This window comes from Thamnophis sirtalis, unplaced genomic scaffold (assembly GCF_051295495.1).
Source record: "Thamnophis sirtalis isolate CommonGarterSnake01/CBP01778 unplaced genomic scaffold, rThaSir2_p1.2 scaffold_3, whole genome shotgun sequence".
Lineage (NCBI taxonomy): Eukaryota > Metazoa > Chordata > Lepidosauria > Squamata > Natricidae > Thamnophis > Thamnophis sirtalis.
In genome coordinates this window covers 103,224,485-103,240,373 of record NW_028261383.1, presented here as the reverse complement: position 1 = coordinate 103,240,373, position 15,889 = coordinate 103,224,485, and the positions used below count along the sequence as shown (strand labels likewise).

At 37.8% G+C, this 15,889-nt stretch overlaps 1 protein-coding gene across 2 annotated transcripts in view; it reads right to left on the bottom strand.

The window, feature by feature from the left end:
- Positions 1 to 15,889, bottom strand: part of ADRB2 (adrenoceptor beta 2) — a 72,928-nt gene that overhangs the window by 43,410 nt on the left and 13,629 nt on the right. Inside the window, exon 2 of one of the 2 annotated variants that reach the window (XM_087709630.1) lies at positions 2,705 to 3,923. The exons of the other annotated variant lie outside the window; for it this stretch is intronic. Within the exon in view, the coding sequence (XP_087565756.1) occupies positions 3,862 to 3,923 (62 nt within the window). The 3' untranslated portion in view covers positions 2,705 to 3,861. Of the gene's footprint in view, positions 1 to 2,704; positions 3,924 to 15,889 lie in introns of those variants that run through there. 2 annotated transcript variants of the gene reach the window in all.

Below are 15,889 nucleotides of genomic sequence, written 5' to 3'. Positions count from 1 at the left end.
ACCAAGCTAACCCAAACATTTCCACCTTTTTCATTAGATATTTTGTTAGATGTTCACTGGTTTCAAAGGTTAACCCTTCCTTTTCAGCTCAACTCTAGCAGATATGTTGGTAATTATTCATGTGCTGCAGCCTAGCTTCTAAGATAAAATGGATTTCATAGCCAATCATAACTGGATATGTGTTTGTTTATTATCAAATTTATATGGCTGCCCATCTCACAAGAAGTGACTCTGAGCAGCGTACAGCAAGCATAGTATAATAAACATGTCAAACACAGTCAAATTAAACATGTAAAAAAATTAATGATTCTTTGTTTTCATAATTTGGTTTTGATATCACCCAACTCCCATAAGGTCTGCCTCTTAAGGGGAGAAATAACAATTCATGGTATACCTACTTAATCCCCAAGAATATTTTTATAGGATGTTAGCATTCAATGTATATAGCATTAAGGGATAAGAATGCTTTCCAAGTAAATTTGCAAGTGAAACTTATTTTGCAAGTTTTATTTTTACGCTAATAGATTATACCACTTAATGATTTTTTCTTATTCAGAAGTAAACATGGAGCCAAGTGCACAACAGTTACTTTGCATTAAATTAAATGCAAATTCTGGCTCCCCTCAAAAGTACTGTTTGATATAATTATCTTAAATGCATACGAGCAGATTCCTCACTTCCTGACTTCTAATAACATATGAAAGATATCATATCTCACACAAATGTTACAGTGCTCAGTTAGCTTGTGGAGTGGATCTAAACCAGTGGTGGGTTGCAAATTTTTTTAGAACCTCTTCTGTAGGTGTGGCCTGCTTTGGCACGTGGCTTGGCAGTCATGTGACAGGGTGGGCATGGCCAACCTGTAAAATGTGGTGAAACTCACTTAACAATGCTCTTGCTTAGCAACCAAAAACTCTGGCTCAGAAACTCTGGCATTTGAGGCACGCAAGTCTTAAAGCTGTCAAGTTACAAGACCCTTGCATCCCTAACCCTTGAGAAAAAAACCCAGTGGTGTTCAAACTTGACAGCTTTAAGACTTTAAGGTTTAGACAGGACTCTTAGAGGTGGGCGGGGTGATTGGTGAGCCAGCCAATCAATGAGCGGCGGTCGGGGCAAGTGTGGTGTCAATGGGCAGGGGGAGCTGGAACCGGTTCTAAACGGCACGGTATATTTGTGGAACCTCTTCTATAGAAGAGGTTAGAACTGGCAGGAACCCACCCCTGATCTAAACTATCTTTCTTTGCTCTTAAGGGAACACTTGTTAAGTTTATTTATAAATGTCCCAAGGTCACTTAGATGAGATGGATGGTGTAGAGATTTTGTAGATAAATAAGATTATTGATAATGATCCTATGTCAGCTGTGGATTCCTGATCTTATTAATGCAAATAATATATTTGCATTAATGAGATTACCAACACAGAGATAATTGACAGGTAGATAATAATGGCAAGAGAACTCTTTTTAAGAAAAGAATCAAATATCTTGGATTTCTTAAAAAAACCCACCATTTCCCTGGCTATAGAGTTTTCATCTATGTCTCCAGGAGAATATTGAGTGTAGGGAGACACTAAGGTTCAGAACTGCCTTTTGTTTTAATTGTCATTACTTTTGGTTTACTCCATATTTACTGGGTAAGAAATAAAGGATGAGCAAGAAATGTACACTCCTAAATATTGATGATATGCAGTTAAAGCCTACTAGAGAAACATTTTTTTTAGGTTTTTTAGTTTCTTGAAATGTGTGTGTGATGTGTATAGAAGCACATATTTCCATCACACCTGATGTATCTATTGCAGAAGGCTGGAGACATTCAAGTTCAAGAATACCCTCAGCCATGAACCTCTTGGGATGACTTAATGGGTTTCTTCAACCTATTTTGGGGAGGTTGGGGGGGGGGTTGCTACTGTTGGAATGGGAACAATCGTTGGTCAGCACAACATGTGGATTAAAATGGGTTAAATGTCATTTCACATGTATTAATAAGTGGGGAGGAAAAGGAAGGGTTAGTTTGTTGCTATTTTCAAGCACGTACATGTCAACATGCTTTTTAACATTTATTTATTTAACAAAGGTTTGTGTCATCTACCAATAAAATTATGGATGGTGAAAAAAATAACATAATGCACAAATTAGTTAAAAGAATTAAGTTGAGGTTTTTGATTAAAATAAATTTACCAACTCGTTCAACAATGAATGGAAACTTCCCAGAAACTACTCTGTCCAAGCCTACTTGGGGTATAAATTTATCTTATCTTTTTCTATGCACTAATGATGCTAAACTAAATAAACATGAATTGTCTCCCAATGCAGCTAGAGGTAATCAATAAATATCTCACACTAGTCAAAGTCATTCTCTGAATTCTACTGCAAAAAATTATCTAAAATCCCACAGGAGAGATACAAATAAATCTAACAAATACAAGCCACTTTGGTCTATTGGTTAAGGTGGTAACCTAGGAACAAGGAGATGGTTCTAGTCCCAGTTTAGGTATGAAAGACAACTGGATGACTCACTCTCAACCCAACTCACCTTGCAGGGTTGTCATTGTGGGGAAAACAGGAGGAGGAAGGAGTATTGCCTCGAGTTATTTATAAAAATAATAAAGGCAGAATATAAACAAAATAAAATGCTACAATTGTTGATTGTACTTCACTTTGTAAACTCATAGGGTTTAACAATCCCAGAGTCGCTGAAAGAAAGCTCATCTCATGTCTATCTGCTACTCAAAATCAGAGAACCTTTTGTTCATAAACATGGAAATACTCAAGTCCTGTTAGCAAAACGCTGCACAAAATAGAGCTATTATACTAATAATGGAGGAGAAATAAAAGACTAATAGTTAAGGACAGACTGTCTGGCTCAAGTGGAGCTGAGCTGTGAGATAAAAAAAAAAAACTAGTCTGCCAAAGAAAGCAGCTGACCTGATAAGAAAAGAAAGATCTCAAAGGATAGAGCTCATCTAGGAGCAGTCCTACTATCAGCCAGAGAAATGGCCACTTGAGGCATCAGAGGAGAGGAGAGAGCAGAGGACTAGCAAACCACAGGAGAACAGAGTGTCACATGCCTTGCTTTATGTTTCTAAAGTAAGCTTCTGATCATCGGGATTGTGAGGTTATTCTCCTATTGCACAGGTAAAAGGTTGTCCCAATTTCCACTGAAAGGAGGACATTGTCACATTGCCCATTGAAGTAAGATTCAGTTACCAGCCCAGGGTCTAGCTGGGTTTCTGCTAATGGCCTGTTTTCCGCAAGCATCAGCAAAATACTGTGGCCTCCTGGTAACCATTGTGTTTGCCACTCTTTTAGCTGGGGGAAAAAAAAAACCTGTGTAAGTTCTTGCTTTAAAAGGCTCTTATCCACTCACACCAATCAATTTGCAGAATCTGATTAATATGTACTCACAAAGGAGAGCTGGGTGCACTAAAACCCAACTGTATTCATTCTAGATTAATCAGTGAACTCCGAGTCTTCAAAAAGAGATTGTAATAGCTAATAATAAAAAGTTACCATTTCGTTAAGAAATCTCTGCATCAGAACATGAACATAATGAGATTTTCTCTGTTGTGAATTGTGAATCCACATAGCAATATCCAGCATTTAATCTTCAATGGAAGATACTTTTATAGAATGGAATGTTTATTACGGTCACAGACTCAACTAAGATACTCTTGGAAATGTGTTCATGTCCTTTAAGAAAGAACTTGGCAAATAGCACTTGCAACATCTTCTTTCTTTTCTTTTTCAATTTCCTGATTTATTTCCCTTCTTCCTCTGTTTTGTTACCATTTATCATCTTCTTATCAACATCATTGCTGTAAAGGTTTTGAATGTATTCAAAGGTATTTTGAATTCCTGCAGATTATGACTTCTCCATTCTTCTTAGCTTCCTTGGCTGCTCCCAAGATCTTGACATGAAGAAGCCTATGGGAATAATTTCTCTGTCTTACTTTTGCTTCAGATTTAACTGAAACAGGCAAAGATACAGAGGCTCTAGGCCACTGGGAGAGATTTCTATAATAAAAGACAAGATATTTGCACAAATCCTTTGATTCATAACTAAATAAATCAAGAACAATCCAAGGTACATTTGATTTATCCTATGGAAAGAAAATAAAGAACTATTTATTTATTTTCCATTGCAATAGTGGAAAGAATTCAGAATAATCTTTGATAAGGTACGTCTCTCCAAATAATATTCTGTGGTTTCTACATCTCTAAATTTAAAACTGCTTTCCCATTTCCCACTTCCATCAAACAGGAACATATGCAAAATTACTGATGAGCCCTAGATGGCAACAAAGAAATGTTAGAAAAATGTTGCTGCCATGTAGTGATCATTTAGCAATAGCAATAGCAGTTAGACCTATATACCGCTTCATAGGGCTTTCAGCCCTCTCTAAGCAGTTTACAGAGTCAGCATATCGGCCCCACAGTCTGGGTCCTCATTTCACCCACCTCGGAAGGATGGAAGGCTGAGTCAATCCTGAGCCGGTGAGATTAGAACCGCTGAAGTGCAGATAACAGTCAGATGAAGTGGCCTCAGTACTGCACCCTAACCACTGTACCACCTCAGCTTTGAATTATCATACACTGATGTTCTTAGATGGCACATGATAACTCTTTATCAAATTCAAGCTTCAAAATCCTCCTTTCTACGGATTCCAATACATGTCTTCACGGCATCCTTGCCATCAACAGAGCAATCTTTAAGAACTTGTTCAATATGATCAAATACTATACAATTGTGTAAAAAGTTTAGAATTACAAAATTTGGGGATGGAGAAAAATGATTGAGATTATCCCACAGGTTCCCTTCTTCACCCTCATCTTGTGACTAGAACTGTCCATGCACAATTCTTCTTCAAAGTTGGCAAAATTGATAGCTAGGAGCACATTGGCAATGTGTCTGAGCTGGAGTGGCCACAAAAGCACTGCTGATCGTTGTAGAAGATGACTAATCTTTCTTCCATTACTAGTCAAAAGCTGGAGGAAGTGAAACCTATATGCACAGCAAGTACAGACTGTGCAAGTATATGCACAGTCAGAGTACAGAGTACAGTTGAAAAGGAAGCAGCGAGTTGACAGCTTCCTGCAGGAAATTTGATTAACACAATAGTTCTCCCCCCCCATCCCCGAAATTTCATGAAAAACAATCTGCTGGACTGCTATTTCTCTTTATGAACAAATAGATCACTTCCAAATGCAAACATACAACATACCTACATACTGAACATTACAGGAGAATGAGGTGTTTAGTGTTGCAAAGTGTGGCACATAGGATGATACACTAGGAGTGGGAAGATTCCACCCTGAAAGTTTACTAAGTCACTTTAGACCAGTGGTGGGATTCAGCCAGTTTGCACCTATTCGGGAGAACCGGCTGTTAACTTTCTAAGCAATCAGGAGAACCGGTTGTTGGAAGAAATCTCCTTTTGCTTCTTTCCACTTTACAGGGCTAATCCTGTAAGGAAGACAGGAAGGAAACATTCTGGTGTTGTTTCTAGCCTAATCCTTATTGCCCTGCTTACAGAAACTGCCTCTCTGGTTAACCCTTATTACATTGTAACAGCTAGGGTGAAGCGCCCATCAAGGTGAGTGATGTTGAGTTAGCCACGCCCACCTAGTCACATGACCACTGAGGCCCACCTACCCAGCTGGTCATTAGGGCAGAGAACCAGTTGTTAAATTATTTGAATTCCACCACTGCTTTAGGCCAAACAGTCTGTCTTAGCCCAAATTACTTCATAGGATTGTTACTATGGAGGAAAACCAGAGAATATACCAACTTGTGGCTCCTAATGAAAGATGGCATATGAAGTAAAAAACCTACTTTTACTAGAATCTTGAGATCTACCAACATAACGTAATGCAACAACCTATTTAGACTTAAGGAATTCTGAGTCCAGCAGTCTAGAATGGGATACAATTGCAGTTTCTTCATGCAAAAACACACTTCTGATAAGTTCCCCTATCCACAACTCTAGTTATTTTAGCCATACAGCTAAAGACAAGGAGAGCCATTTTATTGTTGTTACCATTAACTGGGAAACTGTACCCTTGAGGATCTTCTATAGATCATCCAGAAAACTAGAAGATTCCAGGTTACAATCCATTTCCGAAATAGTACAAAATGAGTTGGTCTGCATGGTCCACTTTCCATTATTAAGCTGCAGATAAATGAATTGGTGTGGAGGACAGCTGTGAGAAATGTTAACCTGCTGCTTGTCGATGCATTAGAATTCTGTTTGTGGATCTATATGTCCTTTCTTCCCTGAAGAAATATCTGTATGTGATGGAGAATCAATGGTTAATAATCTAAATTGCCTACATAATTAGAAGCAGAGGAGTTATATTCTGAGAAGCTGGCTATTGTGCTCATGTCTTCCTTGGGTTCTTCTCCTTGGCTTGTTTTAAACCAGGATGAAAACAAAAACCTGGATTAGGTAACATTTAGCGGGCTCCAAAGTTCTTCCTATTTCGTCATGGGCTGCCTGCAGAAAACTGAATGTGTAAGAGCTCCATACCCATCTTGTGTCAGAAATCTGTCTCCCAAATTTCCAGAAGTGGTCTATGAATGAAATCTGTTGGCCATTACAGCAGGGAACATCAGAAAGTCTGCTTGTATTAAAACTGGCAGTTATAAAAAACGGTGTTTTTTCTGGGTTGATGCATGTTAACATTTCTTTATTTTTTTTGCTGGTCCAAACCAAAGTCAACTTTGGTCGCCCTGAGTCTTCCGAGAGTGGGCGGCATACAAAACTAATAAATAACTTAGCCCTGCTGAGAAACCATATCACTTCCTGTGATATTCACTGCTGATTCTCAGACTACAGCAGCTCTGCATTGGTCCATGTGCTCAGTTCCTGACCACAATTATAATTTTTTTCCGCTATAAAAGGTAATGGAGGCCCCCATTAGTTGTAGCAATGTTGAACCATGTAAGGTTCAACATTGCTTGCTACCATAAGGGAGATCTAATTACAATCGTCAATGAGTGTTTTGCAGAAAGATCAGAGATGCAGAAGGAAGGAATAACAGCCAAATAATGAAAATAATCTTGCATGTAATTCTGATGTTAGTGGTCTAGAGAGAGGTGTCAAACTTGCATTGTCACGGCATCGTCATGTGATGTATCAGGACTTTTTCTCCCTTCGCTAAACTGGGCAGGCGCAGGACCAGCATGTGACCCATCCAGCCAGTGAGCTGCGAGTTTGACACCCCTGATCTAGAGTCTGTTATATTATTTTGGGCAATCCGTGGACATTTCAGTTGAGGTTTCCCAAGCTGCCTACATAGTCAGGATTCACAGTCATGATATGGTCCTATTTCTATAAATCAAAGTTGTTGTTCTGTTCAGTTCTGGATCTATCTCACTGGCGTGAATATCATTCTGGGGTAGAGAACAGATATCGGCATTGTCGGGAGGTGTGCAACAATTCTCCATGCTTCCTGTTATGTGTTTATTTTTTAAAAATTTACAATAACAAACAGCAAAGCTCAGAAGCAAAAAACATCCAGGGAAAAAGAGAAAATAAATCCAAATTTAGTCCAGTAAAAATCAAATGGTTCTGGGGAGATTTTGCTGTGCAAGAGATGTATTGTGTTGGAAGTGGTCTTTCAAACTGGGGGAGCTTTTGCCAAATCTCAAGTTGTTTCCAAATGAAATGCTGCATTTTTTTTAATAAAAAGAAAATCATGTTTAGGCTAGGTAAGTGAAAGATATATCTGGATTAGGTCTCTCTCTCTCACAACACACCAATTTCAGAATACAGGTAGTCCTCGATTTACAACAGTTTATATAGTGACCATTCGAAGTTACAATAGCACTGAAAAATTATGATCATTTTTCACGCTTATATATATTGCAGCACCCCGATGGTCACGTGATTTACATTTGGATGCCTGACAGCTGATTCATATTTTATGACGTTTGCAGTGTCCTGGAGCCACGTGATCACTTTTTGCGACCTTTCGACAAGCAAAGTCAATGGGGAAGCCAGATTCACTTAAGAACTATCAGGGCTGGGTTTCAACTGGTTCGCACCGGTCCCTGCGATCCGGTTGGTCGCCGAACCCGGAAGTAAGTAACTTCCGGGAACGGTGAAGCCCCCCCCGCGCCCCCGCGCGCCCGCACACCCGCGCCCGCTCCTTACCCGTTTTTTTTAATGTCGCGCTTTCCACGCATGCGCAGAACGCCTGCGCGATCCTCCAGAAGCAGCTGGAGAATCGCGCAGACGCTAATACGCATGCGCGCGCCGCGTGCGTGCGCGCGTGAGGACGCCGCCGGCCTCGTTCCAACCGATCCGGTTGGAACGGGGCGAGAAACCCACCCCTGAGAACCATGTTACTAACTTAACAACCACAATGATTCACTTAATAACTGTGGCAAGAAAGGTTGTAAAATGGGACAAAATTCACTTAACAATTAACAACAGAAATGTTGGGCTCAATTGGGGTTGTAAGTAGAGGACTAGCTGAATTTACACTACAAAGATCTTCAGAATCATCCAGACTTTAGCTAGACTGGTCATGAATTACAACTTAGTGTCATTTGTAAAATTCCAGTGAAGCACAAAGTTTCTTCGAATGCATCCTATTCCTTTTGTATGCTGTTATACATGATTTGCCAAAGAAGGCAAAACTCCAAATGTCTCACACAGAAAGCCAATGTGAAGCAGAAGGGTGGGGAAAGTAGCAAGTCTCGATGGCGGGCAAGCTATTGCAGCATCTTTTTTCTAAATCATTACTTTTGGGAAGACAGACAGACAGCATAGCCAACTTCCATTTGCAAATCTAGCCTTCACTTTGATAGACTGCACTAACCTTAAATTTGACTGAAATGCAGGGATACACTGTAATGAATCACTAGCATATATCCGTTATTCATTTACTTTTCATGAAAAGTGAAATCCCTCCTAATTGTCTTTAATTAGTTTTATTGTTTTATATATCAGGTTTTTATACTCTGGTAAGCTGCCTTGAGTCACCATGTGTGAATAGGTGGCAATATAAATTTCCTTAAATAAACAAACAAACAAACACAGACTTCTTTATCCTGCTATGAATGACCTTCAAGTTGATTTTGGGCATTGGTTTAAGCCAGGATTTTTCCAAATTGTGGTTTGTTGAATAATCTATAGTAGTCACAATGGCTGAATTATCCAAATCACACTATAATTTAGTGTTAAACAGCAATCTTGTAATTGTTTTAAAACACAGCATATCTTATTCTCTCTCTCTCTCTCTCTCTCTCTCTCTCTCTCTCTCTCTCTCTCTCTCTCTCTCTCTCTCCCTCTCTCTCTCTCTCTCTCTCTCTCTCTCTCTCTCTCTCTCTCTCTCTCTCCCTCCCTCCCTCCCTCCCTCTCCCCCTCTCTCGGATTCTATATACAAGTAGCATTTTTAAACCTTTTTGGAAGTTTTTGTCATTGTTTCTCTATATATAAAATGATTGAAGTATTTTATAACTAGGATACTACCCAAATGGAAGTACACTGGAAAGGTAAAAGTATTTCACATAGAAAGTAAGTATAATAACTGATGTTAATAAGAGAAATCTAACAGATTTATGTCTGAAACAAATGAGATTTGGCTACACATCTCCTTTTGCATTTTACTGCAGTTCTACTTAACCAATTATTACTAAATGTCTGCAAAGCAAGAAGCTTAAAATATCCTTGCTCTCTTTTATTATCTCAGAATCAGGACTAAGAAATTTGGATCCAGCTTATATTTTATATAAATATGAGGTTTGCAAAGTTTTAAATCAACTTATCAACAAATGTTTCAGCCTGTTAAAAAGGTACACGTGCTAATTTAATTCTTTAATTTAAGAATTATTTAAGTACCCTTCTAAGGAAACATCAGTCCTTGTTTCACATGGGAAAGTATCCCTTGTCTCATATAGTTCAATCTACACTAAATTTGTAGATCATTTAAAATAAGGGGAAATTAGTTTATCTATTTAAATATTGACTGTATGTGTAAATTGAATTAACTGGCTAAAGAAGATACAGTTGCTTAACTAAGCTCGCTTTCAGCAAGTAATATCTTCATAAATAGATTTCTCTGTATCCTGAGATACCCAGCAGTACACATTATGCAGTCCACACTGAACAATGTATCAAATATCAGAGTGGTTATTCAATCCATAATAAGAAAACATTAGAAGAGGTACAAAGCTGGGCTTTAATACCTGATTGCAATACTACAATAATCTTGACTTTAGTTTCCAAAATATTTTGGGTGCCATGCATCAAAGAGATGCCAGGACCAACACTCTTGTTGGGATGTTTTGAGCTGCACATCTAATCTTCACTCTGCCTTTTTCACACATCAAAAATAAAACGAAACTAGGAAATCTTCAATGAACTAAAGCTTCCTGTTTTGTTTGAACTTGAATCCTATGGTTACCAGCTTTGGGCAACTGGTTTCACAGTTTTTAATCTGAAGCTCATTTACATGGTTACTCATTTGCATGAATGGGAAATTACAATTAAGTAGAAATTTTCTATTTTTACTGTTGCGGCGTGTGATCAAAGGAAGAAAGGATGTATGTATAGATATCACTAACTTCCAGTGAAATAATAAAGAAATATATAATAATGCAATAGAGACAATGAAAAAATCATTAGCCTACATATGCAGAGTGCTGTGTCTGTTTATATAATATTTTTTCCGAGACTGTAACTAGTATTTATATAATTCTCCCAGGATCGAGCTAAGCTTACAGTACAATATTCGAGAATGTCAAGCCCACTTTTAAAAAATCCATCAGAATCCATGTGGAAATCTGTATCACTTGCAAATCTTTCCCTACTTAAAACTTCCATTTAAATTAATAAATTCAGACAGAGAAGTCAGGAAAGAAATTGATACTCCACTAATCTGATTGATAAGTAGTTTATCTTCATCAACAGTCAGTGAAAACAGAGTCACCAGTTCTAGTCACAGAGGATTTAGATGAAATGATTTCACTATTTTTCATGAATTAACTAACAAGGATGGACATACAGTACAACTTTTATACCACATAAGGATCCTCCTATTCTTCCCACTTTCCTTATCAAGCGATGCCTATAAATTAAGAGGAATTTACACGTATGATAAAATTGGGAGAAAAGTGCAACTTTGAATGATTCCTCGTGTCCATACTACCTTATGCTTCTGTATTATTATTATTATTGATTTAAATATTATTTTCACAAGATGTTGTACAGGTAACCCTTAACTTACAACCATTTGTTTAGTGACCATTTGAAATTATGACAGAACTGTAAAAAGTGACTTATGATCAATCCTTGCACTTACAACTGACATAATATCCCCGTGGCCATGTTATCAAAATTTGGGCACTTGACAACTGGCATGTATTTACGACTGTTGCAATGTCCCAGGATCACATGCTCACCATTTGCAACCTTCTCAGAAGGCTTCTGTCAAGCAAAATCAATGGGGAAAACCAGATTTGTTTAATGACCATGGGATACACTTAATGACCGTTGTGATTCACCTTACAAGATTGTAAATCAGGTATAACTCACTTAGCGATGGAGGTTCTTGTCCCAATTGTGGTCATATGCCAAGAACTACCTATAATTTACAGTCCAATTCTACATCTACACATTCCAAAACACAAATGCAATGTATAAAAAACTATGCCACTTAAAACAGCATTTCTTATTCTTTTCACATGAGTGAATCTATTTCTACTTTTCATGCCAGCTTTTCCTCATGCTTAACAATTCGGCTTAAGAATTTAAATATTATGATGGCGTAGAGTTCTTCTCCTGTTGAGGACAATGATATAGAATCAAAGAGTAAAGTCAGTCAGAAATTTAGAGCTGAATTTAGATTTACACTATTGAGTTTCAAAATTCTATCCTTTAGAAAGATCCTATTGGCTTTCAGAATCCATACTTAAAAATCAAATCTACTTTCAGCCTGATTTTAAGAGCTGCTAAGTGCTTTCTTTCTATGCTACAACTCTAGAAACCTCTGATGAACAAAAGATAATAGAATGTTATCAATGTTCTGGATTTAAAACTATCTATAGTGGTACCCGGATATGCATCGTTAATTGGTTCTGGGAAGGATGATGAATACCAAAAGTGATGAGTACCAAGCAGATATTTTCCATAAGGGATAATGTAGTAGTGAGACACAAAGCAACCGATACCAACAAGTTCTAGCTTGTACGTTGAGTACTAAACAAACGATGAGTACTAGGACAACGTTTTCACATCACAAAGCATTAAGTATCATTCAATCAAGTACCAAATAATAATTGTAATAATAATAATAAACCGGTGCTATTTTCATTTTTAGAAGGGGGAGAACTGAAATGTACAAGGAATTTCCAGATCATAAGTACTGTATGTCTTTCACTCTTGCACATCTCAAGCTGTTCTCAAGTGCCATGAAGAATGTGAAATGGCTCCACTGTGACACTTAGGGCTGGGTTGCCAGTGAGTACTTAATGCTTAGAGCAAACATATAGGCGCACACCTCCCCTAAACAATTATATTTGACATGGGCATATCTGGCAGCGATATCTGAAGGCTGCATCAAGATTTTTTTTCTTTGCTATCAAGGTAAAATGCTTGCAATCTTTCAAACAAATGGGCAGCAACTGTCTTTCTACCATGTTGTACAATTTGTTGATTTTCTGGGAAGGTATCAAGTTTGCTCAGTGAGGTAATAATCAGATTCTGATCAGGAAAATCCTTTGTAAACTCCAGCACACTTTGGCACACTTTCTGTACAGTATTTTATAAGAAAGCAATTAACCTTTCTTAGACACACTGGGAGGAAATATGGGAAAGCATATAATAGTAAATTTTATTTTAAAAAGACGACACAAAACTTAGAGGTAATAGAAATACGCATGTCAAGTAAATTGAACTTTCAGTAAATGATCAAACTGTCCATGGATTTTATGTACTGTAAGAGAAGAATAGAAATATCATAACATTTCACCTCTGCCCCCATGCTAAATTATATAGTTATAAATATAATTTCCATAAAAAGGATAAGTTGGAATGGAGTTTTTACTGAATACTCTTACTGATTTCCAGCAATACTGGAAATCTGTTCAATGTAATTGTCTATTACTTTAAAAGAGTCAGTGTCCAATTCTTTGATGATGTTTTAATTGAACCGATCAATTAATTAATTAGGAAAGTGTAGCATCTATCCACCATTTAATTTGCTCTCATTGTGATTTATACTAAGCAAATGTGTAATTTTATAAACATGTAAGCAGGCCTCCTACTATACATGGGTCTTATTCTCACATATAATATTGCACAGCAGAGTAGGGCAAGGGGAATTAATCCGATGCCAGGAATGCCATGACATAGATCTCACCTCTTTTCTACAGATGGTTCTATATCATTTACAGGTCCCAAAGTGGCAGAGCTTGCAATATAACACTGCTCCCTTTATTCTGCTAAGAACCTGTGGATGCCACTAATAAGACAGATAACTTCTTCTGAATTTTATCATAATGCTTATTATAGCCCTCTTCACCAGCATTCCAGAAGAGAAAAAAATCATTGCTTGCCTACATCAGATCCTTCACCAACACTTGATGTTTTCTGCAGGAGAAAATGGCACATGTGTTTGCTGGACAGTGAGAATAACTCTCTGAATGAGAACTATAATATTTTCAAGTAAATATGAACAGAACATTATCTCATTCTTCCTTGTTCCATTCAGGTAATCCTCAACTTATAACAGTTCATTTAGTGACCATTCAAAGTTGCAAGAGCACTGAAAAAAGTGACTTATGTCCATTTTTCAAACTGATGAAAAGCAGCATTCCCACAATCAACATAATTTACATTTGGATGCTTGACAACTGACTCACATTTAGGACGGTTTCTGTGTCATGTGATCCCCCTTTGCGATCTTCTGACAAGCAAAGCAAATGGGAAAACCAGATTCACTTAACAACTTGTGTTACTATTATAAGAATTGTAGTGATTCATTTAAGAAACGTGGAGAGAAAAGTCATAAAATGGGGCAAAACTGATTTCACAAATTTGTCACTTAGCAACATAAATTTGGGGGGTCAATTGTGGTCATACATTGAGGTCTATCGGTATAAACAGGCCTGAAAAAGAAAAGATAAGAATGTATGGAGGGGTGTATGGGGGGAAAGATAAGGATGTATGAGGGGAAGCTGAGGTGGCGCAGTGGTTAGGGTGCAGTACTGCAGGCCACTTCAGCTGACTGTTATCTGCAGTTCAACGGTTCAAATCTCACCGGCTCAAGGTTGACTCAGCCTACCATCCTTCCGAGGTGGGTGAAATGAGGACCCAGACTGTGGGGGCGATATGCTGACTCTGTAAACCGCTTAGAGAGGGCTGAAAGCCCTATGAAGCGGTATATAAGTCTAACTGCTATTGCTATTGCTATATACCGTGTTTCCCCGAAACTAAGACAAGGTCTTATTTTCTTTTGACCCCTGAAATAAGCCCTTGGCCTTATTTTCAGGGATGTCTTATTATTTTTGAGGTGTAGGAGGCAGCAAGTGTAGTTACCTCATGGCTACTGCTGTGTTGCAATATTTTGGGGGAGAGCTTATTTTCAGGGGAGGGTTTATTTGAACGCATGCCCTCAAAAACCCAATTGGGCATATTATCTGGGGAGGTCTTATTTTATTGAAAACAGGGTACATCTCACCACAAACATTCTCTGGAATCCCTAAAGATAGCTTATTTCACATAATGACCCTGACAAAATGTAGGTTACTAGTATATTCCTACCTCACTGTGTCTGACAAAGGAGATGCAGTCCACCTTCTTAGCAAACAAAATGCTTGTTCGGTGGTTAGATTCCCATCTGTGTAGAACTCTATCGTTAAGCCTCTCTATGTATTTGCTGTAAAGGCAATGCAGGCTACATCTGCCAATTCCTTCTTGGGACTATTGCCCACTCCTCCTGTCCTATCTACTGCAGTGGTCAAAATTCTAGCTATTCCCCCCCCCCAAAAAAAGTTTAGTACTTTGAAGGAAAAAGGAGGGTGAAAGGGGGAGAAAAGGTCTCTTTCCCCCTCCCCCTTTTTTCCAATAAGGCCAAAGAATTTGAAAGAATATAATAAATTTTGTAAATAAAAATGGTGACAATTTCACAAAGATTACTAGGTGCAAATAGAAATACATGTTATTTTCATAGCATTGAAGATAAAACAGGACTGATTAAAATGATTACTTTATTTAAAGAGAAAAAATATGTTGTTCTTTGGGTATCACTTCTGGAATTGGTGCTTGTGAAGTGAAACTTTGATCTTGGTTTTGTTAATTAGAAAGATTTGGTGTTATAAAAATGGCTATTCTATATTAATGTATAAAAGCAAATGAGGTTGAAATGTGTTTATCTTGCACTGTGCTAGGAAGAGCTGGAAGTCAATGTCCCCTTTTTCTTTCTTTTTCTCTTCCCCTTGTATCTCACACCCCCTTTTCCCTGTTCCCTTTCCCTCCCTTAATTTTCTATTTTCTTTTCTTTTTTTGGATTTTATATAATAAAATACAAATGATAGAAAGTGAAAATTCTAGCAATGATGTTATTAAACTGAGAAACAGCATGAAGAACGGGACTGATGAGCAACAGGTAGAAGGAATCTTATCTTCTATCAAAACAGGAGATTTATAGACAAGACACTATTTAGCTAGCTTACCACTGTAACTTTGCCAACCATCTCCTGGAGCAGCAAAATCACAATTGTCAAGATCTCTGTTTGGGAAGAGTTACAGTTTTCCAGCTGCTGCATTTCACTTGCTTTCATGACAACACCTATCAACCCATCAATTGCTTTTCTGACTAGAAATTTACAGACAGCTATTAATCGGAATATTTCAAGTCAACTTTGGTGGAAATATCAATGC